General features: G+C 39.5%; 1 protein-coding gene across 1 annotated transcript in view; it reads left to right on the top strand.

The window, feature by feature from the left end:
* Positions 1-22,609, top strand: part of RAD50 (RAD50 double strand break repair protein) — a 69,009-nt gene extending 46,400 nt beyond the window's left edge. The window contains exons 22-25 of the mRNA XM_014856773.3: positions 17,149-17,234; positions 17,786-17,928; positions 20,407-20,540; positions 21,999-22,609. Coding sequence (XP_014712259.2) covers positions 17,149-17,234; positions 17,786-17,928; positions 20,407-20,540; positions 21,999-22,185 — 550 coding nt within the window. The 3' untranslated portion in view covers positions 22,186-22,609. The remainder of the gene's footprint in view (positions 1-17,148; positions 17,235-17,785; positions 17,929-20,406; positions 20,541-21,998) is intronic.
* The last annotated feature ends 3,381 nt before the right edge of the window (positions 22,610-25,990 follow it).

Here is a 25,990-nt window from a genome sequence, read left to right as displayed (position 1 = left end):
GAAACTGATGTCAAAGAGTGTACTGCCTATATTCTCTTCCAAAAGACTTATTGTCTCAGGCCTAATCTTTAGGTCTTTGATCCATTTTGAGTTTATTTTGGTGTGTGGTGAAAAAGAATGGTCGATTTTCAGTCTTTTGCATGTGGCTGTCCAGTTTTCCCAGCACCATTTGTTGAAGAGACTTTCTTTTCTCCATTGTAGGCCCTCTGCTCCTTTGTCGAAGATTAGCTGTTTATGTAGTTTTTAAAAAATGATATATTCTGCGTACTCTTCTAGGATTTTGTTTTTATTTACTCATGTTGCTTATAGCTATGGTTAATTCACTTTCACTAATATACAGAATTCTATTGTGGCACTATAGCTCAAGGTATCCATTCTCCCATAGATGGACATTTGGGTTATTTTCAGGTCTTTACTAATATAACCCTTGCTGCTGGGAATATTCTTATCATGTCTTCTGGAGCAAAGGTGTAAGGTGTAGTAGGGTATATGTGGGAGTAAAATTTCTGGCTTGCAGGTTATGCCCCAATTTTACAAAGTAGTGTAAAATTGTTTTCCAAAATAGTTTTATTAATTTAATTTACATCATTAATAGAATATAAGGGTTTTCTTTGATGCATCCTCTGACATTGATTTTGTCAGTTTTTTAATTTTTACCAATCTAATGGGGTCAAAATTGTAAATCATTGTGGTTTTCATTTGCAGTCCCCTGATTTCTAATGACGCTGAGCATCTTTTCATGTTTGATCATATTCTTTCCTCTTTGAAATGTTTGTGTTTTTTACCCATTTTTAATATATTATTGGTAGTCTTGTTGATTTGCAGGTGTTCTTTATCTCTTCTGCATTTTAATTCTTTTTCAGTTATATGTATTATAAATATCTTCTCAAGCTTTTCATGTGTATCTTTTCACTTTTTTAGTGTCTTTTTTTTTTTCTTGAGGAAGATTGTCCCTGAGCTAACATCTGTGCCAGTCTTTCTCCACCTTATGTATGGGATGCCACCACAGCATGACTTGATGAGCAGTGTGTAGGTCTGTGCCTGGGATCTGAACCTGTGAACCCCGGGCTGCCAAAGCAGAGCACGTGAACTCAACCGTCACTCCACCAGGCTGGGCTCTCTTATAGTGTCTTTTAATGAACACATTTGATTTTAAGGTAGTTGAATTTGCCAGTCTTTTCTGGTTAGCTCTTTTTGTGTCTTCTTTAAGAACTTCTGGCTACCCCTGGTGGTCTAGTGGTTAAGTTTAGCACACTCAGCTTCAGCAGCATGGGTTCAGTTCCCTAGCCAGGACCTACACCACTCAAGTCTGTCAGTGGCCCTGCTATGGCAGTGGTTTACATACAAAAAGCGGAAGATTGTCAGCAGATGTTAGCTCAGGACACATCTTCCTCAGCAAAAAAAAGAAAGAAATCCTTCCCTACTCCTATATTTTCTTCTAAAAGGTTTAAAGTTTTGCTTTTCACATTTAAGTACATTTAAGTATTTAATCCTAAATTGAATTTTATGTACAGTTTGAGACAGGAATCCAATTTCATTTTTTCCTTTATGGGTAACCACTTGTCCTGGCTTTATTTATTGAGTAGTTTATCCTTTTCTTAATGATCTGCAGTGTCACTTCTGTCATATATCAGAATTCCATAGATGCATAGGTTGGTTCTTGGTTTTCTGTTCTATTTCATTGGTCACTTTGTCTATGTCTGTGCTATGACCAAGACTGTCTTAATTACTGTAACTTTATAATATATTCAGCATTTAGCAGAGTTTTGTTTTTTGTTCAGTCTGACCATCTTTGCCTTTTACCTAGTGAATTTAGTAGTATCAATTCATTGTGATTGATTACTTAGTGGAGTTGTTTTTATTTCTATCTTTTTTTCCTACTTTGCTGCCTTCTATGGAATTGATTTATTTTTCTTTCTTTTTTTTTTTTTTTGGTGAGGAAAGTTGGGCCTGAGCTAACATCTGTGCCACTCTTCTCTGCTTTGTATGTGGGACACCGCCAGTGTGGCTTGATGAGTGGGGCTAGGTCCACGCTCAGGATCTGAACCTGCAAACCCTGGGCCACCGAAGCGGAGCGTGTGAACTTAACCACTATGCTACCAGGCCGGCCCCTGATGTATTTTTCTTTATTCCTCCTTTTTTCCTTCTTTGGACTGTAAATGATATATTCTGCTTTAGTTATCTGGGTTTTTACCTTTAAATTTTTAACATGCGTATTTGACTTAAAACCAAATGCATTGCTTCTCGAAGGGGTCCTGGAGCAGCATTATCACCTTGGAACCTGTTAGAAATGCAGATTCTCAGTTTTCACTTCACACCTGGTGGATCGGAAATGCTGGGGATGAGACCCAGTGTGAGTTTTAACAAGCCTTCCAGGTGATTCTGATGCACATCACAGTTTAAGAACCATAGCTCTCATGTGAATTGCTTTATCTTCTTCCTGAGTGAATACTAATTATCTTCTCCTATCTACAGTGTATTTTAGCTTTATCTTGTTTTTATATCATCCCAAATAAGTAGTAATTATTATTGTCATAGTTTCATAGTCAGTGCTTATTTGGATAAACCCATGTGTTTACCAATTTCTTATAAATCTCATTCCTTCCTTCTTTAGGTTCAGTTTCCCTTTGTTTGAAGTACATCCTTTAATAGTTTTTTCAGTGAGAGATTTTTAGTAGTAAATTCTCTGTCAGCCTTTGAAAAGTCTTTACTCTCAATCTTGATAGTTTAGCTGAGCATTGAGTTCTAGTTTGACAATTTTTTTCTTTCAGCATTTTGAAAATATTCCATTTTTTTCTGGACCTCTATGGTTGCTGTTGAGAAGTCATTCCAATTATTCATTTGGAGATAACCTGCCTTTTTTCTCTGGTTCTTTTAAGAATTTTCCTTTGTCTCTACTGTTCTCCATTTTGGGGGGAGGTACATCTAGATATAGGTTTAGTTTTAGTTCTTCTCTTCAAGAACTGTGCTTACTGACCTGAGAACTGAAAGCTTTCATCAATTTTGGAAAATTCTCGCATATTATCTCATCACATATTACCCTTTCCCCATGTCTCACTGTTTTCCCCCTTCTTCGTTTCTCATTAGACGTAAGTAAACCTTCTCATTCTTTTCTGCACATTGTTAAACCCCTCTTACATGTATTGGTAATATACTAGATAACTTCCTCATGAATATCTTCCAGTTTACAAATTCTTTAGCTGCTGCTTGTATTGCCGGTTGTTTTTTTTTTAACTTTTCATTTCTGTATTTCAGTGTATTGTTTATTTCTATCAGTTCTATTTTTTCTTCAGAAATTCTTATTGTTTTTCATAGTGTATTTTTTCCTGAGTGTTTTGATTCCTTCTTGCATGTCTTTACTCATTTTAAGTATACATATTTTATATCCTCTTTCACATTGTCGTTTTCTTATTTCACATTTTTAGGAATCTATTTCTGCTATTTTGTGTGCTGATTCTAGCCACCAGTGAAGTATTTTTTGTGTTTTATATAATGTTTAATTGTAGGCTTTTCTTTAGTGGTGCTTTTTTTTTTTTCCTCTGAGACTCCCTTGTGAACTTTTTGTGTGGATGTCCCTCCACACAACAATTTTGGTTTTATATCTGCTAGGAGCTTCAGGGGTAACACTGGCCTGGGTCTAGTTTTTATATTAATTTTTCAGTTGGGAGTGTCTGAACTACACTGGTTGGTATAACATTGAATCTTAAACCCATGTGAGGCATTTGCCCAGGACTTTGAACTCTCAGCTTATAATTTTACTCTTTCTTTGAAGGTTGGTGTAGCCCTTTAAGAGTCTCAGTCTTTATGTTGGGAGTCACTTCTAACTCTCTGCCTCACTTGAGCCCTGTATCTCATCTTCTGTTCTGGGTGATAGTACCCAGTCCCTGGGTTACAAAATAATAACCAAGTTCAGCTGCCGTGTCAGATCGCACACTGACCATTCTGCTTTTCAGTTTCATCTTTGTTTCCGTCACATAGGGATTTCCCTTTCTTTCTTGTGAACTCAATTATGAATGTAAACTAATTTTTGTTATGAATCTATCTAATGTTTCTAGGCATTTGTAGCAGGAGAATTATTTGTTTTTTTGAACAGTGTGACTTTTAAACACTTTTTTTTTTTAAAGATTGGCACCTGAGCTAACATCTCTTGCCAATCTCCTCTTTCTTCTTCTTCTCCCCAAAGCCCCCCAGCACACAGTTGTATGTTCTAGTTGTAGATCCTTCTGGTTGTGCCATGTGGGGCACCACCCCAGCATGGCCCAATGAGCGGTGCCATGCCTGCGCCCAGGATCCACACTGGGAAACCTCGGGCCACTGAAGCAGAGTGCACAAACCTAACCACTTGGCCACAGGGCCAGCCCCTGTAGCAGGAGAATTATTAGTTACCTTAGATTTTGTTTGTTTTTGTTTTCGTGAAAAGGAAAATATCCTCTCACTGGTAAGAGAACTACACAGACAGGGTTTCTTCTCTTAAGGCTGCGTCCGGTCAGAAAGAGCATAGTCAACAAACCTGCCTCAGCAGTGGCATTCAGACCAAAGGGTTCTTGAGGACGGGAGGACCCTGGTTTCAGCATGAGGGTTCTGTTAGTTGATGATAACATAGGGAAAGAAGACTTTTCCCCTAGGTTCTTTGGCTGGTCTAATAATTAAATTGACATAAGACAGATTAACAGGAGACAAACACATTTAATTTTGTATGTATGAGAGCTCATAAAACTATGAGACTCAAAAAAGTGACCAAAGTAGGCAGCTTGATACCTTTAGACAAACAATATGTTTGTGAAGAATTGACAAGACAAATGAAATTTGGGCTTGGGATAGTAAATTTGTGAAGAAGTAACAGGGTTTGTTTATATAGCTTTCTCAGCCTTGAATTCCCTGTCTCTGGTAATAAGGATGCCTTCTACCCTTCTGGTGCAGGGAGGGTTCCTTTCACATGGGAGATGTTTTTCCTGCTTTCAGGGGGACATAGGAGGGTCAGAGTGTCCTTCCTACACCAGCTGTTTCTTAAGTGACTTTAATTCAAAATAATCAACATACCAAAATGGTTTAAGGGTGGCGTATTTTGCTCCCCTTCAATAACAGGTGGCCCCAGAACCACCTAGCTATAACTTTGGCATGTTTGATTTTGGGGGAGGACATAATCTTTTAAGACAAGTCAGTCATTTACTGTGAAAATTGGGAATGAGCCAATTATGTTATTTTTTAAAATAAATACTACTAAAATTTTTGTTGGAATGTTTGACTTCTAAAATGGCTATTTTTTTTTTTTTTGAGGAAGATTAGCCCTGAGTTAACATCTGCCGCCAATCCTCCTCTTTTTGCTGAGGAAGACTGGTGCTGAGCTAACATCCATGCCCGTCTTCCTCTATTTTATATGTAAGACGCCTACCACAGCATGGTGTGCCAAGTGGTGCCATGTCTGCACCCAGGATCCGAACCATCGAACCCTGGGCTGCCAAAGTGGAACGTGAGCACTTAACCACTGCGCCACGGGCTGGCCCTTAAGATGGCTCTTGGAAAGTTATTCCATGGACACATCTTTTGTCCTCTTTCATTGTGAGTGAATAGGTTAACATTACAATGCTCTCTGGTTCCAGAAAGGCTCGTGGAAATGTTTGCCTGCACCAAAGTGGGAACTTTTGTTTTTTTAACCTCTTTAAATGTTGAAATCTCCCCTCAATTGTACTACAGTTTAAAGTGTTGAAATTTGAGGTTTTGAAACAAGACCATAAGCAAGACATTATTAAAGAATCCTTGCCCAGTAGCCTATACATACACACATTTGTCTTTTTTTTTTTCCTTCCATAATTTTTAGTCTTCCTAGCTACCTCATATATGCCTTTAGGAGGCTTTCTATTTTTTCAGTTCTTTAGCAGTAAATGCTGTGTACCAATAAACTTACCAAACATTTGTTGAGCACCAAGAAATAGGAGAGCCAGGCTTTACTGGCAAGTTTATTGGAAGAGACAAGAATCAAAACACGTTTTTATCAATAAAAACCCACTGTATAGAATAGGATAACAGATTGATTGTGATGAAAAAAATTAAACTGAGTCATACAAAGCAGGAAATGTTTGTGTAAAAGTTGATAAATTTTACCTTTTTGAGGTCTCAAAAATCTATAATACAGGGCCAGCCTGGTGGCGCAGTGGTTAAGTTCACATGTTCTGCTTCTCGGCGGCCCGGGGTTCGCCAGTTCAAATCCCAGGTGCGGACATGGCACTGCTTGGCAAAAGCCATGCTGTGGTAGACGTCCCACATATAAAGTAGAGGAAGATGGGCATGGATGTTAGCTCAGGGCCAGTCTTCGTCAGTGAGAAGAGGAGGATTGGCAGCAGTTAGTTCAGGGCTAATCTTCCTCAAAAATAAGAAAAATCCATAATACATGGTTAAAAGTATTGTCTCTGGAGACTACCTGAATTCAAATCCTGACTGTTGACGTTGGGCAAATTATTTAAATGCCCTCGCTTCAGTTTCCTTATCCAAAAATGGAAATCTTTTTATTAAAGTCCATTATAGCATTCAACGTAGACTCAGTTATAAGGGAAACTCAGAGGCCGTTTAGTCCAGCTTTCTTTGTCACGTTCCATTCTTTAAATTCTTAAACTCTCTATTCCTTAATACCACAAAAGAAGTTAACTTTACTAAGAAAATGTAGGTGTCTGTTGTTTCTATTTAGATGTTCTTTGAGAGTAAATTTCTCAAGGGTGGGGGCTGTGCAGAGGACATGCTAATATTAATTGAATACTTACTATGTATTAGCCATGATCATTGAATTCTTGCATCTACCCTGTAAAGGGCAAGAATTTATCAGAAATTAAGAAAACTATCCCGGGGCCAGCCCCGTGGCCGAGTGGTTAAGTTTGCATTTTTCGTTTCAGCGGCCCAGGTTTTCACTGGTTTGGATCCTGGGTGGGGACATGGCACCACGCATCAGGCCATGCTGAGGCAGCGTCCCACATAGCAGAACCAGAAGGACCTACGACTAAAATATACACCTGTGGGCTGGGCAGCTTTAGGGAGAAGAAGAAGAAAAAAGAAGAAGAAAGTTGGCAACAGATGTTAGCTCAGGTGCCAGTGTTTAAAAAAGAAAAAAAAGAAGGCTATCCAAGATTACCCAACTAAATGGTAGAGATAAATTAGATCTCAGAACCAAGGGCTTTCTATTCCCACTGTGCTGTGCTGCTACCAGCCCCCCCTTTAACCTTTAAAAAACTGATATTTATATAAAAGTTTTCTTAACTGTACTTAACATATACTTTCTGATTTAAAACCACTATAATCAACTTATTTATATACATTTTATACCTCCTCAGTGAGGTATGTATGTGGTGCATCATATATATTGTTGTATATATTAGGATTTTGTTCAGTTAAGATTTGCGTGCTTATATGCTTGATACTAGGCATCATAGGTATCATAACTAAATATACAGGGATGAAGAAACACAAAATTAAAAAATTAATAAACAAGGAAAATTAGCTGTGGTGATGGGACTAATTGAAGGGCTACTTTAGGCCTTTTCTAAGGCAGGATCTTTTCTGAGAATGTGACGTTTAAGCTGGGACCTGATTGATGAGAGGGAGCAAGATATACAAAAAGCAGAGATACAAGCATTCCAGGTAGAGAGAATAGCTGATACAGAGGCCCCGAGGCCAGTATGAACAGGAGGGGTTCAAGGAGTCGGAAGAAGGAAAGCACAGCTGGAATACAGTGAGCAAAGGAATGAGGTCAGAGATAGATTGTTCCCAGAATATGTTGTGCCTTGTAGCCTTGGTAAACAGTTGTATTTTATTCTAAGTGCGATAGGAAGTCACTGGAGGGTTTGAAGCAGGGAAATAATATAATCTGATTTATAGTTTGAAGAAATTGCACTGGCTGCTCTATGGAGAATGGCTTGTAGGGAGGCAAGAATAGAATCAAGGAGACCAGAGAGGATACTATTGTAACCCAGCAGATGCTGGTGGACTGGACTAGGGTGGTAGCAGTGGAAATGGAGAGAAAGTGGATAGACTCAAGATTATTTGTTTTGGAGATACAGTTGACAGGCCTTGCTTCTGAATCAAATGTAGGGGAGGAAAAGGAAAGAAAAGAATCAAAAATTGCTCCTACGTATTTTTACTTGAGCAAAAGGATGTTGGGGGAGCAAATTGCCATTCCCTGAAATGGGCAGGATTGGGGAGGGGAAAATCTAGAGTTCTATTTTGGACACTTTAAATTTGAGGTATCTGTAGACTTCTAAGTAGGGATGTCACGCAGACAGTTGGATGTATAATCTCAAGTCTAGAATTCAGGGGAAAGGTATAAATTTGGGCATCGTCAGTATATATATGGTATTGCATGCGATTACATATGGAATAAGTGTAGATAGAGAAGGGAAGGGTCCCAAGACTCATGATGTTTACAAATCCAGTGAAGAAATAGCTGAAGTAGGAGGAAAATTTTAAAGGTGTGAAATCTTGGTAAGCAAGTGAAGTACTTCAAGAATCTAATGTTATTGAGAGATCAAATGAGATGTGGACTAAGAAATGACCCTTGAATTTGATAAAATGGAGGTAGTTAATAACTTTTAGGAGCAATCTCAAATGGCATGGTTGGACCTGAAGCCTGGGAGTTGGATGAGGAGAGAATGGGTGGGAAGAAACAGAGACTGAGTATAGATAATTCTTATGAAAAGTTCTGCTGTGAAGGAGAACAGAAAAATGGGTGATAGCTAGAGGGGACTGGGGCCAAATTAGGTAGGTAGGTAGCTTGGTTTTGTTTTAAATTTTAATTGCACATATTCTGCTACAAGTGGCTTTTCCTCTTACTTTGTATCTTGACCTGTGGATCTGGGGTTTCATAGATGTTAACTGAATATAAAACTACACCTAGAAGCCCTCCAGCTATCCCTACAGACCCTGAGAGCCAGGAACAGCAGGAGCAAGAGGAATTCCCTCAATAAGGCACATGTTCATTCAGAAAACTCTGTTCTGTCCTCTTTTGTCAGGCTCTGGAAAGACAGGACTGTCATGCCCTGTCTCTCCTGCAAACTGCTAACAGTCCAGTAGGGGAGACCATGTAGGTGCTCCATAGTCTGTATTTGACCTGGGCCTTGAATAATGTAGGAAGGGCATTTCAGTAGAGAAAAGTGCCTCGATCACAGAGGCATTACACGAAGCAGAGTGAGCACGTGTGAGGGGGCTTGATGGGACCAGTTAGGAGCTTTTAGGATGGGGAGATGCAGGGGTGCTTTCCAGCAATTTAGGCTTGCTGAAGGAACAAAGTCAGGCTGTTTACTGAGTTCTTTTATCTGGAATCAGATGGATTCTTCTAAATGAGAAGAAAAGAAGTGGTACAGATTTCCCCAAAATTGAGTCTTTGTGGGCTTGTGCTTACAAACAATGGCCTTCTTCTTAAGATTTATGCTGTGAGCCTTAAATTTGCCTTCTCACCTAGAAGAAAGTAAGGTCCAAAATTTCCCTCATTGTTTCACCTCTTAGAATGAAGCATGCAGTCAGTGTAATTGTTGCATTTAGCTGTCTATTTAAGGTAACACAGGAAATTAGCAGTGCATTTTCAAGAAAAGCCGATTACTATCTGTTATTAGTAATCATCTAAAAACATCACTGATTACAAGGATTGCCAGTGGTCAGAGACACATAAGCTAGATGTGAAGGGAGAAAACATCCATCATTTAAAATGTTTACCCCTTACCCCCTTAATAGAATACATCAATTAAAATTAAATGATTTTGGAATATATCACTCAAAGTTCTACCTTATGCTTAATGTTCTGTTGTCATTCTTCCCCAAATATGGAATGTTGCATATTAAGTCACACTTCTCCTGAGACTCAGTGGAAACATGTAACTTTTATAAAAAGTTTTGCATCCAAGGCGGCCAGCTAGCACTCTGTGAGTCTGTTCAGAGCCTGACTCCTTGCACTCAATGAGAGCTTGGGGATGAAGACTTTATCCAGGGCTCACCTCACGGCCACCATTCTCATCCTCACCGTGGGTACAGTGCGGTTTCGCATCAGCAACCCCTGTAGTATCAAGCAGGTAAATGACAAAACCAAAAGATAGCCAGTGGGATTTCACACTCTAGGGTTTTTTAACCAAATACTTATCTTGTGATAATGGTTCATTGCCTGAATTTTAAAAGCTGATTTTTGGGAGTCTGGCTAAAGGAATTTAGTTCAGTAGTTTTAAAGGTTTTAGGAAATTAGTTTAATAGTCTTAAGGGTTTTATCTAGAAAAAGGTCATTTTTCTTTTAAATGTGTAACTTACATTTGGCAAATTAGGGATTTTGAGTTCTGCTAAGTAATGAAAATCGCTATTAGTTTGGAACATTATACTCATGATACCATTTCCATTATATAAGAGGGCTTCCACTCCCCTAAATATAGGGAGGCAGAAAGTTCTCCCACTGGTGAGTACCAGGGCAGTAGGGAAGAGTGTCCCTTCTGGAATGAATAACAGTGTTCATAGCCAAATTTTTGGCAACCTATATATCTCCAAGTTTGGTACAATTTTAAATATAAGTATGAGGATAATATTGTTGGAAAATGTCAACTGCTTTTTTCCTACTTGGTTAATTTTCATTAACTTTTTAGTTTTTATCATACTTATGAATTAATATTTTTTATTAGTAAGGAACATATGTATTTGGCTTTTTTAATTAATATCTTATTCAGTGAAGTAGCTTGAGACTATGGGGAAATCCAGTTCAAGATTATGTGCACTTAACTGATTTTGAGCTTCAGTTCAAATTTTGCAAAATGGTAGCTAACTTTCCTCAGTAGCTGGAGTCCTGGAGATGGTTTAAATAATGGAGAAAGTAAGAGCTGGAAAGGTATTTTCCTGGCAGGTAAGGTTTTGGTCTATTGAGGTGATATTTTTCCAACCCCTTAGATACATACTCGCTAATGACTCCATTTCAGGTGTTCCGTTCTCTGCTAATGGCCAAGTCCTGAAATGATTACGGAAGTGGCCTCATAGTAGCAGCAAAACCCCTGAATTACTGTCCTAGGGAGGCCTAATATGCTTCATTTGTGATATCAAGCTAGAACATATATATACTTAGGAAAAAGATTAACTCAGAGGCTTATGGAAGCTGTTCGTTCAAGGTTCAAGTGTGGGAGGCAGTTGGACAGCTTAGAACAAAAAGGAAAACCATCTCATTGCTGGGGCCGAAGCCATGGTGCAAAGAGGTGCTAAAGGACAGTACAATCAGCCTGACATTTAAAGGGGGTGTCTCTGTGAAGAAGGAAGGGGGACATGGATGGAAACAGCTCCACACGCTACGCTGGCACATATCTCTTTCTCTCACTCTTTCTTTTTTTTAAAAGACTGTTTTTAGAGCAGTTTTAGGTTCCCAGCAAAATAGAGCTGAAAGTACAGAGATTTCCATATATACCTCTGTCTCCTGCCCCAACAATAGCTTCCCTTACTATCAACATCCCTCACCAGAGTGGTACATTTGATGACCCTACATTGACACATCATAATCACGCAAAGTCTGTAGTTATATTAGGGTCCACTGTTGGTGGTGTACATTCTGTGGGTTTGGACAAATGTATACTGACATGTATCTCCCATCATAATAATATATAGAATAGTTTCACAGGCGTGTGTCTTTATTTCTGTCTGGCCTCATGGTGCCCCCTTTCAAACAGGAAATTGTTAAGCCCTTGTCATTTGTGAGTATGACATCCTCAGACTTTCATGGATCACCAAAATTATAAATACCGCTAAAGCCATCATCTGTCCTTATAAAATACAATAGCTTGTTACTGAAATTTTTAAGGAAATCTTTCAGATTCTTAAGAATCTTTAAATACAAGACTAAATAATTTATAAAGCACTGTTTTCTTGGATCTTAGACCTTTTCACTTTCTTTTGGGAACCAGTTTTCACAAAACGTACTGCTTCATATGAGTTAGTATATGCATTTAACTGAGCAACATGCACACTTCAGTCACCTGAGTATGCCTGAAGGCAGCTAGCCAGATGACCACGTACCCAACAGCAGTTTCCAGCCCATGAAATTCATATCTTTGCCTCAGCAGAATGCTAGTTTACTAGAGGTGGTGGACCTTCGAGGTCATTCTTAAATACTAATTACCTGTAAACTCTGGGTGCTAAAAGGTGTATTAAGTTAATCTCTGGGCCTATATCTGTCGGTCAGCAGGCAGCTCCCACAGGGCTCCTGCACAGTGCTGTTTCAGAGCTGCTTTTCTTCCATGGCCGCTAAGTCAGACCCTCCTTACTCTGACCTGTATTACTGTGGTAGCGTCCCACCTCTTTATCCCTCCCACCTCTGTTGTACTTCTATCACATTAATCTTCCTAAAGGTGGTGGTCCCTGTTCTCTTCTAATTTTAGGAAAGACTTCCATACCTGGCCTTTCCCATTTCATCTCTCAGTACTCATTATGTTGTAACCAAACTGAACAATTTTGTTCCCTTAAGACGCTTCACATTTTCCTATGCTATTTTTCTTCTTTTGGATGAAAGCCTTCCCAAACAGTTATAATTTTTCCTCCCTTTGTACTCCATAATATTTTATACCACTTAACACATTCAGCTTTGTATTACAGATATTTATGCTTCCCTGTACCTCATTACTATGCAAATCACAGAACATGGTTCAAGTTGAACCATGACTATGTCTAACATTTATTCAGCACTTAAGTATTATTACATTGATGATGTATTTTCATTTCCCCCAGTGCTTTTGCATGTATGTACACACAAATAATATCTTTTTTGTTTTTATGTGAATAGTGTCACACTGTGGGTATTTTTCTGGTGTCTTTTTTTTTTCCACTTATGTGATGAAAATCTTTTATGTTCATGTATATAAGTACCTTGTTATTTTTAATGACTGCATAATATTCTGTAAAATGGATATTACTTTATTTAACCACTGATGGACATATTAGGAAGTTTTTAAATATTTGCTACCAGACGTCTTTGCACACTTGTGCAGATACACCAGAAAGATAGCTTCCTAGAAATAGAGTTACTGAGTCAGAGGGTATGTACCTTTTTAACTTATTAGTGCCAGATTGCCTTCCAAGCACACTTAAAAATTTGTTCTTACCAGTAATGTACGGAAGTACCTATTTCTCCATTTCTGCATTTCATATTATCAGCCTTTTTAATTTTTGCCATTCTGTTGCCCAAAAAATGCTCTCCCTGTTTACTAGAGAGGTTAAAGTTCTTTTCATGTATTGGCTATTTGTATTTCTTTTCCGAGAATTGCCTATTCATATCTCTTTGCCAATTTTTCTATTAGGTTATCTTTTTATTAGGGATTTATATCACTTGTTTATAGATTCTGGATATTAATCCTTTTCACATACATTGCAAGCAGTTATTCCCAGTTTGTTATTTGTCCTTTAACTTTCTTTATGGTAATAAAGTGACTTAATTTTTAGGTAATTTTTTATTTATGGCTTCCTAGTTAGAAGGGGCTTCCCAATCCTAAGATTATAAAAATATTTTCTTCTGATAGTTTTAACTTTTAATGCTTTAATTCATTGGGATTTTATTTGAAGTTTGATAAAGGATAGTGATATAATTTTAATTTTTTCCTCTTTCCAGCACCATTAAAACCTTCCCCACTGATTTGAAATGTCAGTTATAAAGTTCTGTATGTATTTGTGTTTATTTCATTTGTATTCCTGTCTCAGTACTGTGATTTTATTCTTTTGCATTATCTCTGAAATATGAACTTTAAAGTCATCTCTGGATTTCATGTAACATCTTTTTTTTAAAATCTTACTGGGAGTCTTGTTTGAATTGCATTTACTTTATGGATTATTGTGGAGAGAATGGACATCTTTGCAATATTGAATGTCTCATTTTGGATCCTATAGTATGTTTCTTCTGTTTAATCAGTTCTTTTTGTCCTATTGTAAAGTTTTATAGGTTTTTCCTCTAGATCCTATACCTTTTTGTTGGATTTCCTCCTAGATATTTCATAGGTTTTATTGCCACTGTGAATAGGATCCTTTTCTCTGTTTCCTATTAGGTTTTACTACTAGATAATAAAACTACAGTCATTTGTCGCATAATGACTTTTGGTCAACAGTGGGCCACATACACAACGGTGGTCCCATAAGATTAGTACCATATAGCCTAGGTGTGTGTTAGGCTATACCATCTAGGTTTGTGTAAGTACACTCTACGATGTTCGCACAATGCCAAAATCACCTAATGATGCATTTCTCAGAATGTATCCCTGTTGTTAAGTGACGCATGACTGTTAATTTTTGTATGTTTATTTTATTTCTGACCGCTTTATTAGTCTTAATAGTTTAGATTTTCTAAGTGCACAGTTATATCACCTGCAGAAACAGTGGCAAGTCCCCCCTCCCATTTATTATTCATTTCTTTTTATTGTCTTACTGAATTGTTAGGATAACCCTAATAAGAGGCATCTTTCTCTTGTTCTTAGCTTTAGGAGGAACACTTCTGTATATTTTAACATTAAATTTGATGCTTGCTGTGGATATCTGATAGTCATTTTGTCAAATTAAGAAAATTTTCTTCTATTTTTTGCTTACTGAGGATTTTTGTCAAAACTCGGTGTTACGTTGTATTGAATACTTTTTTGACATCTATTGAGATAATTATTTTTTTCTTTTAATCTCTTAATGCAATGAATTATCTTGATTTTTTTTTTCCTGTTGTACTATTCTTCCTTTCTTGGGATAAACACTACTTGGTCATGATATATTATTTTTAATACCCTCACTAGTAAATTGGACTTTACTTAGAATGTTTCTATCTATATTCATAAGCAAAATAGGTCTATACTTTTTTTTCTCATTTTACTTATGTTTCTCCTTGCTGTGTAATACTTTATATACTTGGGAGCTGGGTTTACCTTGAAGATTTGATAACATTCACTCGTAAAACTGTCTGAGCCTGGTGGCTTTAAAATAGCATTTTGACAACTTTTTAATTTTTAATTATTATATTCAAGGGCTGTTAATATTCTAGCCACTTTCCTCTCACCTTGAGCAAGATACTGACTTCATGGAGTCTCAGTTTTCTTAGTGGTGAATGAAGATAACCAAACCTAATCCCCAGTGTTGTCTCAAGGATTAAATGAGATAATATATGATTGTTCAGCATAATGGTGCTTCACATGAGCTAAATGCTCATCAGTAGTAATCACTATTATCATTGTTGTTCTCTCAAGTGGATTAATATAGTTTCCCTTATCATCCCCTACTCTTGCACAGTGGGGTTGTAAACTAAATAGCAGAGAGAGGATATAAAGATAAGCTTATGGTCCAGTCAACAGCAGTAGGCATCAACTCTGTCTGACACACCTTTTGGTGAGTCTAGATCTTTCTCAGGGCTAGAGCTTTTTCCTGCAGTGCTGTGTCTCAGCAGACCTACCCACAGGCCAGTAGGCACCAACTCTGTTGTACAGGGGAACCATGTTGGAGGCTGTGTGTGTGCACCTTGGACACCCTTACCCCACCTGGAGCTTGTTCTCCACATTGGGAATGCTTATTTATGTTAGTTATGAAAGATTTTCAACTTGAATGGAAAGATGACCTTTTTTTTTTTTGGTGAGGAAGATTGGCCTTGAGCTAACATCTGTTGTCAATCTTTTTTTTGCTTGAGGAAGATTGTCGCTGAGCTAACATCTGTGCCAGTCTTCCTCTGTTCTATATGTGGGACACCTCCACAGCATGCCCTGATGAGCAGTGTGTAGGTCAGTGCCTGGGATCCAAGCCCACAAACCCCAGGCAACTGAAGCAGAGGGTGCAAACTTAACCCACATGCCACCGGGCCAGCCCGAAAGATGACCTTCTTAAAAAGGGTCATAATTTATAAAGCTATGGATTACATGATTTGGTCCCAAGAACATTCTCTGAGGTATTTTGTTTTGTCTTATGTGGGTTTTTTAAGCTAATACTTAGAAGTTTTGTTTCTGTTGTTTTGAAAGGAGTATAAAATGTTAGGCTGAGATAGATGTATAAAGTAGAAAATGGAGACTTGTTGCATTCTCATCGACAAGCAAAATATGGTTTTTTCCCGTCTTTATTACTTCAGAATCCTTCATCTGATATTGAAAATGTATTTATGTTGAGTCATTTCTTTCTCTTTTGCTGGTGAACCAGAAGATCATGAAATGATTCTGCAGAGGCAGTAGCATTACGTTCAGTTTCTTTTTTTGTATATATCAGATAAGAGGCTTGCAAATGGAAGTAAGTCCACCTCACATCCTTTGTATGGTGATGGCAGTGATGTGTGCTTTTTGTCACTGGTGCAACATTTACTAGTTCATAAACCCACTTCCAAAGAATCTAAGGGCTTTTTGGTGAAAGGTGACCATAGTAAGAACGTTAGATTTTGACAGGCTACTTTTGTTTTTACAAATGTTTCTTTCCTTCCTTTTAAGTAGTTTAAGTTGGGGGTGGGGAGCCCATGACCAAACGGAAGTTAATGCACATTTTTGGCGTTAGGATTTCTGAATTTTTAACTAGAAAGGGAAAATAGAAGTTTTGAGGTTCAGCTCAGCTTAAGGCTCTCAATCACCCTCTCTAAAGCAAGGCTTCTGGTTGATAAGAAGCTTACAGATCTGAGGAATAAAAGCAGCTTAAGAGTCTGACTTTTGGTAAACCTTAAGTAATAGCAGAGGAAAAAAGCAGCAGCTGCAGAGATTGGCCTGTTTCCCCGTAGACTAAAGGACCCTCTGTACCTCTCCTCGCTTTGTTATCAGCAGCTCTGCCTATACCCAGTGGGCCTCAATGGAAATAGTCCTTCCAATAAGGCTAAGAAAAAGTCTACTAAAAAATCACTTTCTGAAATTGCCCCAGTATTTAAGTATTTATTTAAGGAAGTATTTGTCATATGATTGAGAGTGAAAATGGAGAAGGGTAAGGGCACAGAGCACTGGAAATATGCCTGGCAGTTTTCAGTAGTAGCCAAGCAGCAAGGTTTTGGTCCTGTTTATTTTTTCTAGCTCTTACTATATCCTACTTGTATCAACATTTAATCGGGGGAGTTATTCCATGATATTATTATATACATTATTGTATATTTCATAGATTTTTAAAAGATGCTATTACATATAATAATATATTATCATTATATAATTTTTCTTTTAAAATGCCAATGGCTTCTTTTTCCAGAGCAATAATGAAATTTCATAGTATGAAAATGGAAGAAATCAATAAAATTATTCGTGACCTTTGGCGAAGTACCTATCGTGGACAAGGTAATTAACAGTGTATCACAAATGCTCTGTCCAAAGCCTTGTCCCCAGCTCTTGCCCTATATGACCTCTCATGCCAGTATTACCTCCTACATGCCTTTCTGACCATCTCTTTGAGATTTTCTAAGAATTCTTGCCTTGACAACATCTTGTAGCAAGAAAAAATGCAAACATTTCTATTTCAAAGCCTGACAGGACTTATATATTTGGCTCTCATACGCATTATAATTATATTTAGCTGATGACATAACAGGTTCTGTTGAAGTGTAGATAGGGATGAGCTGAAATGTGGTAAGAAGAAAACCATCAGGAGGGAACTCTTAATAGGGGAACTAAGAAAGGCCGAGTGAGACTGAGGGTTGGGATATCTGTGTTTCTTCTGGCCAGGACTCCTCGTGAGTCCTCTAAGCCAGAGAAAAAGGTTCCAATCCAGCCACTTTTCCTCTGGTAATGTCAACCTCACACATTGCTCCTAGACTTACTTGGTAATGTTTGCAGATAACAAAAGGCTGCGGAATGTAGGTTCCTCTGAAATCTTCTTCTTTCTGGGTCAGATATTGAATACATAGAAATTCGGTCGGATGCTGACGAAAATGTATCAGCTGCTGATAAAAGGCGGAATTACAATTACCGAGTGGTGATGCTAAAGGGAGACACAGCCTTGGATATGCGAGGACGATGCAGTGCTGGACAAAAGGCAGGTATCTCGAGAGCCCAGGGAGCCACCTTTACGCAGAGAATTGAATGAGAAAAACACATGGCAGTGCAGCGGAAGCACCCAAGGCTGCCTTTGAATGGTGGGAAGCTCCTTACAGTGCTCTGTAACGGGGACCAAGGTCAGCTACCCTCATTACACTCTCCCAAATCTCACCAGCATTTCCTGCAACATTATGTAAAAGGCTTTTAGGAGAAGGGTCTGAAACATTCTCATGAGATAGGCTAAAGGTAGAACAAGGAGCTGAAGACCATTCATTGTTTCATTGTACTCCTTATGGTTACTGTGTCATCATGATAAGACATGCCACTGTCTTATGTGCCACCAAGAAAGAAAAAATGCAGTTGTAATTGCAAGATGCATCCTGATTTCAGAGAAGTCAGGGCAGGGGGTATGTTTTAGAATCAATGACATACAATATTAGCAAACCAGATCCTAGGTTGAGGCAGATGAGACATTATAATATACAGGAAAGTCTCACTGAGAAAGCAGTCCCATCATAGGACTGAGTCACCCCCACCACTCCCAGCCAAGCCTTTGGGCCTGCAGACCATCTGAAGAAGGGTCTGCCAGAGCCAAAGGCCATGATACCCACAGGTGCCTCTGCCCCCACCACCACACGCAGAGACTCAGCACTTGGGCCAGGCTACCCACCTCTGTCTGACACTCTGGGAAGACAGTTCAGGTTGGATATGGAGCAAATCAGAAGGAGGAATGACTTCTAAAGAGTCGGCAAAGTGGGACCTGCATCCTTGGGGAACAAGGCTGGGTCCTCTCACTGTGCACAGGTTTGGACTTAAGATCTCACAGATTCTTGAGGTTCCTCCTTTCAGATTAGAAGCAGAAGATTATGCTTGATAACACCTCTGGACCCTTGATTTTCTTAACAAAATTTTAAGATTCTAGAAATGGATGCTGTTATTTTCATAAATAGTTTTCAATTTTTGCTTAAAGACACTCCATGCATGTATGTATTTTGTTGTCAGCCCAGATAGCTGATACCAATTTAAGGCATCTGCAGATTATTATCTTAATCATAGTCTGCAAAAATGACAAATTTGTGATCTATAATCAGTATCCTCTACTTTGTTTGGTGGTAATTATGAATGAGAAAATACAGAACTTGAAACATGTCTCTTTAGATTAAAAATACTTTCAAGGGCTGGCCCCATGGCCGAGTGGTTAAAGTTCCACACACTCCACTTTGGCGGCCCGGGTTCACAGGTTTGGATCCTGGGTGAGAACTTACTCCACTCGTCAGCCATACTGTGGAGGCATCCCATGTACAAAGTAGAGGAAGACTGGCACAGGTGTTAGTTCAAGGCTAATCATCCTCACAAAAACAAAGAAAAATACTTTCAAAAATATTTTCTGAACAAAAGTGGATTTTCTGTAGCTAGTCTAAATTATTAAAATTAATTGGCAATAATTGCTTCCTTGGCGTTAGGGGAGAAGACAGACAAATGGTTTCATAGAGGTGGGCCAGGAGCTCTATTCAGACTCGACTCTGAGTGGGTGGTGGGGGAAGCAGTGGGATTCAAATACAGGAAGTACCTGTCTCGAGGGCCAAGCTCTGGCCCCACTTCTGCAGTCTGCCAGCCTGCCCTGGGCATCAAGAGAAGCTGTAAACTGCTCTCGAGTCACTAACTCCCTCACTGATGTTCCTTCACTCACAAATTCAGGGGGAGGGGGAATTTACAGCTCACGCAAAGGGAGCTTATACTTCCTAGAATAGTCCTACACTCTTAATTCTGTGTCCCTTCTACCCTCAGATCATTTCAGCTGGGTCTGAGGGTTTTAGTATTAGGTAAACATGAAACTGTCTCATGGCTTCACTTGCTTGTATTTCTTACAGCTAAGCTTAAATAAAACCATACTTCTATACTGATACTTTGACCCAGGAATTCATTCTCTCTCTGTCTTTTTTCTCGCTCGCTCTCAAAATTATCTACGCAAACATGTATGTGGGTTAGAGCATGATACCTGGTGCTCATGGAACATAGAGATTGAAAGAAGACTCTGAAAATGTCTCTGTGGGTCTCTGGAAAATGTAGTGTGTCCAAGTTTTCTAATCTCATTATCAGGAAAATAAAATAGCTGGATCATGAATTTTTAAGGTTGATAATCTTATACCATTATTAAAATTATTAGTTACAGATAAATGGTAATGCATTTATGATTCAAGCCTGTGATTTCAAGTTTTGTTATAGCTGATTGTGTGTGTGAGAGATCAGCATTGCTTTTAGCATTTTATTCCATTGCAAATGATGGGCTGAGATAATACACCTGGTGGTTCATGATCCTAGAACAGCGTAAGAGTCTGTCACAGTGCCAGGCTCTCCCAAACAAAAGAGCAGAAATCTCTTTGCCTTCTAAAGAGATTAAGCCAGGTGTACATGCTTTCCTAAGGTGAATGAGAAAAAGTGTGCTGCACAGCTCAGCTTTGGTGCTTTTTTCCAGGTATTAGCCTCACTCATTATTCGCCTGGCTCTGGCTGAAACATTCTGCTTGAACTGTGGCATCCTTGCCTTGGATGAGCCAACGACAAATCTTGACCGAGAAAACATTGAATCTCTTGCACATGCTCTGGTTGAGTAAGTTTCTCAAATTTGGGAGGTTATGATAGTTTTTAAAGTAAGATTAAGAGAGTTCTATGGTAAAAACCCTCTTTAGATGTGTCTTCCTTAGGGAAGCTGGTTGGTGCCAGACCTTAGGCTTTGCCTTTGGATAGTAATTTTTCAGTCTTAAAAAAGAACTAGATGGTGAACAGCAGCCCCAGACATATCCTGCATCTCCCCAGGTGTGTTCATAGGGAAAGAAACGGTGAGGGTTTCCTGGCTTGGTTGAGTTTTCCTGTAAACCCACCAGAGGGGCCCACATGTCATGTGCAGGAGTTAGCATGCCCTGCTAAAACATTTCTGAGTGGCGATAGTGGGTTTTGGACTGTCTCCCAGCTTTTCACATGTGTCAGACAACATCTACGAGGAATGAGAGTTCTTATTCAAAAAGTGTGTTAGTGGTTAAGTAGAATCCAGAGAGGGTAAAACTGCACACACCTTTTCCACATTCACCTGTGGTGGGTACAGGCTCCAGGGATGGGCAGCCCTTGCTTAAGGACTATGCTGGCAGAGGAAAGGCACTTTCCTGAAGTAGAGAAGCTATTTCAGGTACTGCCGGCTCCAGGTAGACTTTTTCTGGCAGAGATGATGTTTCCTGTCTGATAGCAGGGATTGGGCCAGAAGGAGAATTGAGCAGCCACAGAGCACCGTTCTCCAGCCGTCTCAGTCCTGCATGACCAGCAAGTAAGAGCTAGAGCTTTTGAAACCTAAGTGCATCTAGCTCGAAGCAAAGGGCAAATAAGTGGTTAAAAGAAGTCGTCTTTCAGATCTTAGTCTCATACCTGGGCACCTCAGCATATAGATAATGAGCAAAAATGCTCGTGGTCCACCCACTCAGGCCCCCTGTGTGTCATACTAATGATGCATCTAGTGACTGGTGGTGGCAGAATTCTAAGTAGACCCAGCTCCTAAGAAGACAGTGGGGTTTGCATATGTTATTTCCCTTGCCTGCAGTCTGTCTTTTTTTTAAACTTATTTTCTTCCAGAGAAAACTGGTAACAGATCAAGAAAACCCCAGGCAAAGGAATAAGTCAGACTTCCAAAGTTGAGCAGCACAGATATTAAGGAAAACTCAGTAAAACATTTTCACCTGCTTTGGTAAAAAGAACTTTGTGTTCTGGAGGAAACTAGATCATATATTCTTACCAGTCCCTAAGCCAGACCTAGGTGAAGAGTCAAGCCACGCATCCCCATTGTCTGGAGAGAAGACAGGACTCCTTCCTGGCTGGGCCGAAGGCTGGCGTCCACCGCACCCCTCCCCCACTTCCTGCAGGGCTAGCAGAGGCCCTGATACTCACACACCACAGGAAAAGCCTGGTCGTCACACGTAACACATGGCCATGTCTCTGACAAGGTGCTCAGTGGCTTTTTCAAATAAAGGAAAGAGTTGTTTATGCTTGTTAGTAATAAAATGTTCTAAATATGTTGTTTCAGGATAATAAAAAGTCGCTCACAACAGCGCAACTTCCAGCTTCTGGTAATCACTCATGATGAAGATTTCGTGGAGCTCTTAGGGCGTTCTGAATATGTGGAGAAATTCTACAGGATTAAGAAGAACATTGATCAGTGCTCAGAGATTGTAAAATGCAGTGTTAGCTCCCTGGGATCTTATGTTCATTAAAAATATTCAAGATTTAAATGCCTTACAAACATAGGTCTTCAGGCAACTGCTTATTTCTGGTGTCAACTGAGTCAATAAGAAAATAGATTTTTTTTTTGAGGAGGAGGATTAGCCCTGAGCTAACATCTGCCACCACTCCTCTTTTTTCTTTTTTCTTTTTGCTGAGGAAGACTGGCCCTGAGCTGACATCATACCCATATTCCTCTATATGTGGGATGCCTACCACAACACGGCTGGACAAGTGGTGCATAGGTCCGCACCTGGGATCCGAACCGGCAAACCCCAGGCCGCTGAGGTGGAATATGTGAACTTAACCACTGTGCCACTGGGCCAGCCCCAAAAATAGATTCTTTAAATGCGCTTTGTGCCTAGAATTTTGAATGTTGGAGAGGTTCTGAAATGATTAAAGTTGTTTCACATGAAATTTGGGCTGATTCCTTTACTTCATCCCCCTCCAGGCAGCCTCTCACAGGCCTGGGGGCTCAACAGCAGTGCAGGTGGACTCAGCTTCTCTTCGTTCCTCCCCAGCACAAAAGAATGATTCCCTGAGACTGGAAACTACTCACTCACCTTTCACTTCTCAAAGCATTGTTGAGATATAGTGTCTCACTGCCTTGACGATTTATGGTTTTGGCATTAAAAGAAACTCAGTGTTGAGTGTTACCTCTGAATTTATTTCCTTGGATGTGGTTTTAAAAAACTGAAATATCAGCATTAATATCTGAAGATGACCATAAATAATGAGATTTTAATATTTGGCTCTGCTGTTAACTTTGTAAATCTGAGCAAACGACCTTCCTCTCTGGCCTTGTTTCCCCAACTAAAATTTGAAGTAGTTTTAATGAGGCTTCATGGTTTGATGGGAACCGTAAGTAATCATCTAATGCAGTACCCACCATCTTCCCTCCCCACATACCCGTGTAGGTAATCATCCAGACTCGGGGCCTCTTCTAGAGAGAAGGAGTTCCCCGCTGTGGACGTCCACCTTTTGAAAGCTCTGACCAAGAGCAGGGGCTCCCTTCATTGAGGCTTGCTCCGCCATCATGAAGAAGTCTGTAACTCTCCTGTGTGTCTACCTTGTGTATCATCCCAGCCTCACCGTCAATCCTGATTGCTGCCCAAGTGTGCATTCCAGTGTGGAAGGCAAGCAAGGCTCACTCACAGTCATGACCCCCTCCCAGTGGCATCCAGGCCAGGAAGAGCAGGCCTCTCATTTTGACTCCAGATGTCATTTCTAATAAAAGCACAATCACACCTTCTGGAATTGTCACCTGACATCTTGAAGCCTTTCATAAGCATTCCACACAGAATGCTACCAAGTCACACACTTTGAGTTACACATTGTGGAGTTTTAGCATTCAGCTTCTCAGTCATGTGGCACAATCAGTTTTGTGCCATCTACTGCTCTAATAAGCATATGGCCCAGACAGCCTTTCTTAACCAGAGTCTAGAAGAGGAGCCCTAAGGTCCTAAGGGATCTATGGTAGGCTGAATAATGGCCTCCAAAAATAGCAAGGTCCTAGTCGCTGGAACCTATGAATGTTACTATATGTGGCAAAGGGGACTTTGCAGATGTGATGAAAGCTAAGGATCTTGAGATGGGGGGATTATCCTGATGGGCCCTAAATGTAAACATGAGAAGCCTAACGAGGAGGAGGCAGGGAGAGACTGGACTGCAGAAGAGGGGAAAGCAATGTGTTGGATGCAGAGATTGGAATGATGCTCTTTGAAGATGGAGGAAGGGCTATAAGCCGAGGCATATAGGTGACCACTAGAAGCTGAGAAAAGGGAAGAAATACACTCCCTTCAGAGCCTCCAAAAGGAACCAGCCCTGCTGATGCCTTGACTTTTAGCCCAGTAAAACTGATTTTCAACTTTTGACCTCCATTAACTATAAGAATAAATTTGTGTTGTTTTAAGCTGCTGAGTTTGTGATAATTAGTTACAGCAGCAATAGGAAACTAATACAGTATCATTGTAATCAATTTCTGTGCATCTAAAATGATACCAGTTATGTACAGTCCTTGAGAAAATTGAAAAAAGTTACTCAGATCATTTTCTGTGTTCTGTCGTTCACATCAAGAACCTGGTTGAGAATTGCTGGTCCAGACCTTTACCCAGTCCCTGGATGAAATGGCCAGGCAGCATAGCCACCTGCTTCCTGTCCAAGGCCCCTTCTCATGACAATGTTCAGTCATCCTAACTAGTTTTGAAAAACTAAAATCACCCGTATTTACCAAACTAGCAGGATCTTGACAAAGGTACCATGAGAAAAAAAGAGCAGACCAATTCTCACTCAGAGCACAGATCCAGGAATTCATAAATTAAGAGGATTCCAGTCATAGTAAACATACACAATAACCAAGGTATTTTTATCCCAAGAACGCAAGAATATTTCAGAAAGTAAATCTGTTCATATATCATCAGCATAATAAAGCCAAAGGAGGAAAGATTCAGAGAGACACCTATCACTGGCATTATTTAATAAATTCAACATCTAGCTTTAGCAAACTCATAATTTTGCAAAGAATAAAAGAATATTTTCTTAATATTTGCCTCATATAACATCATCATCTTAATAGAAAAAGGTGAAAATTTTCCCATTAAATAATAAAACCAGGTACCTTCTATCAAAACGTTTCTGAAGGCTCCAGCCATTGCAATAAGGAATAACAAAAAAAAAAAAAAAGAAAAGGTAATACAAGGTAAATAAAGGCTATGAAATAAAATTGTTTGTAAATTAAAACAGACTTCCCAATTTCAAGTCCTGTTTTCCCCTGAGGATGTGGCTTCCTCTTGCAGCTTTTTGAGAGTGCTGTGTTCTCTCCCATTCCCCTTGTATCAGTGGGCTTGGAGGTGAAGTAGATGCCCTTCTTCCTTTTCATTGCTGCTTCTGGATCATTCTTCCTCCCCCCCCCCCCCCCTTACCCTCCATTTACTACCTCCTTCCTTCACACTTGGAATGAATAGGCATAACAGTATGGAGATTAAGAATATGAGCCAGACTCCTTGGGCTCAAATCCTAGCACCACCACTCACAAGCTTTGGGACCTTGGGCAAGTTATTTGTCCTCTTTTGCTTTGTTTCCTTATTTGGAAAAGTAGGTCAAATGGTACCTAAATTGTACGGTTGTTATGAGGATTAAACAACTTTATAAATGCTTAGAACTGCCTGGCACATACTAAGTACTATGTGTTTGTTCAAGAAAACTTAGATCTTCAGTTTTCTTTTTTGTTGCAGTTATCTTTAGCCCAAGACTGGTCACTTCCCCTCATTCATTGACAATTTTAGCTCCCTGTTCACTGTCACACTCCAATACTAATTTCATAATCATCGGGGATTTCAGTATCCAAATGATGATCTAATACAGCCCTCTGGCCTCTCAGCTGCTTATTCTTTCCTCCAATGAGAAGACGCTCCATAGCCTTACTCCACAGTGGAGTCCTTTTAATAATAACTGCACCCCTCCACAACCTCACTTTTAAGCATCTCCAGCAATTCTCTGGTATCTTACAATCCACTCCTGGGTCTCCAACCCCTGCAATTCTTTGAGCCCACCAGGATTTCAATCCATTGATTCTACCACTTTTTCAGTTCTTCATCTCCCTCATGCCTTTACTTCTCACCTTTTACAGCTTCAATTCCATAGTCCATCATTACATCAGTGTCTTGCATAGACCCTCAACCGTCTTGCCCCTCTATCCTCAAACTGTCCTGACACCCCACCAACACTGGTTAAATGTAACACTGCCTTCTCCCTGCACAGGCGCTTTCCTTTGCTGGTTCCTCATTTCCCAGACCTTCC

This window comes from Equus asinus, chromosome 9, assembly GCF_041296235.1.
Source record: "Equus asinus isolate D_3611 breed Donkey chromosome 9, EquAss-T2T_v2, whole genome shotgun sequence".
NCBI classification, from domain to species: domain Eukaryota; kingdom Metazoa; phylum Chordata; class Mammalia; order Perissodactyla; family Equidae; genus Equus; species Equus asinus.
The sequence above is the reverse complement of the archived record's forward strand: the minus strand, read 5'-3'. Positions and strand labels throughout refer to the sequence as shown.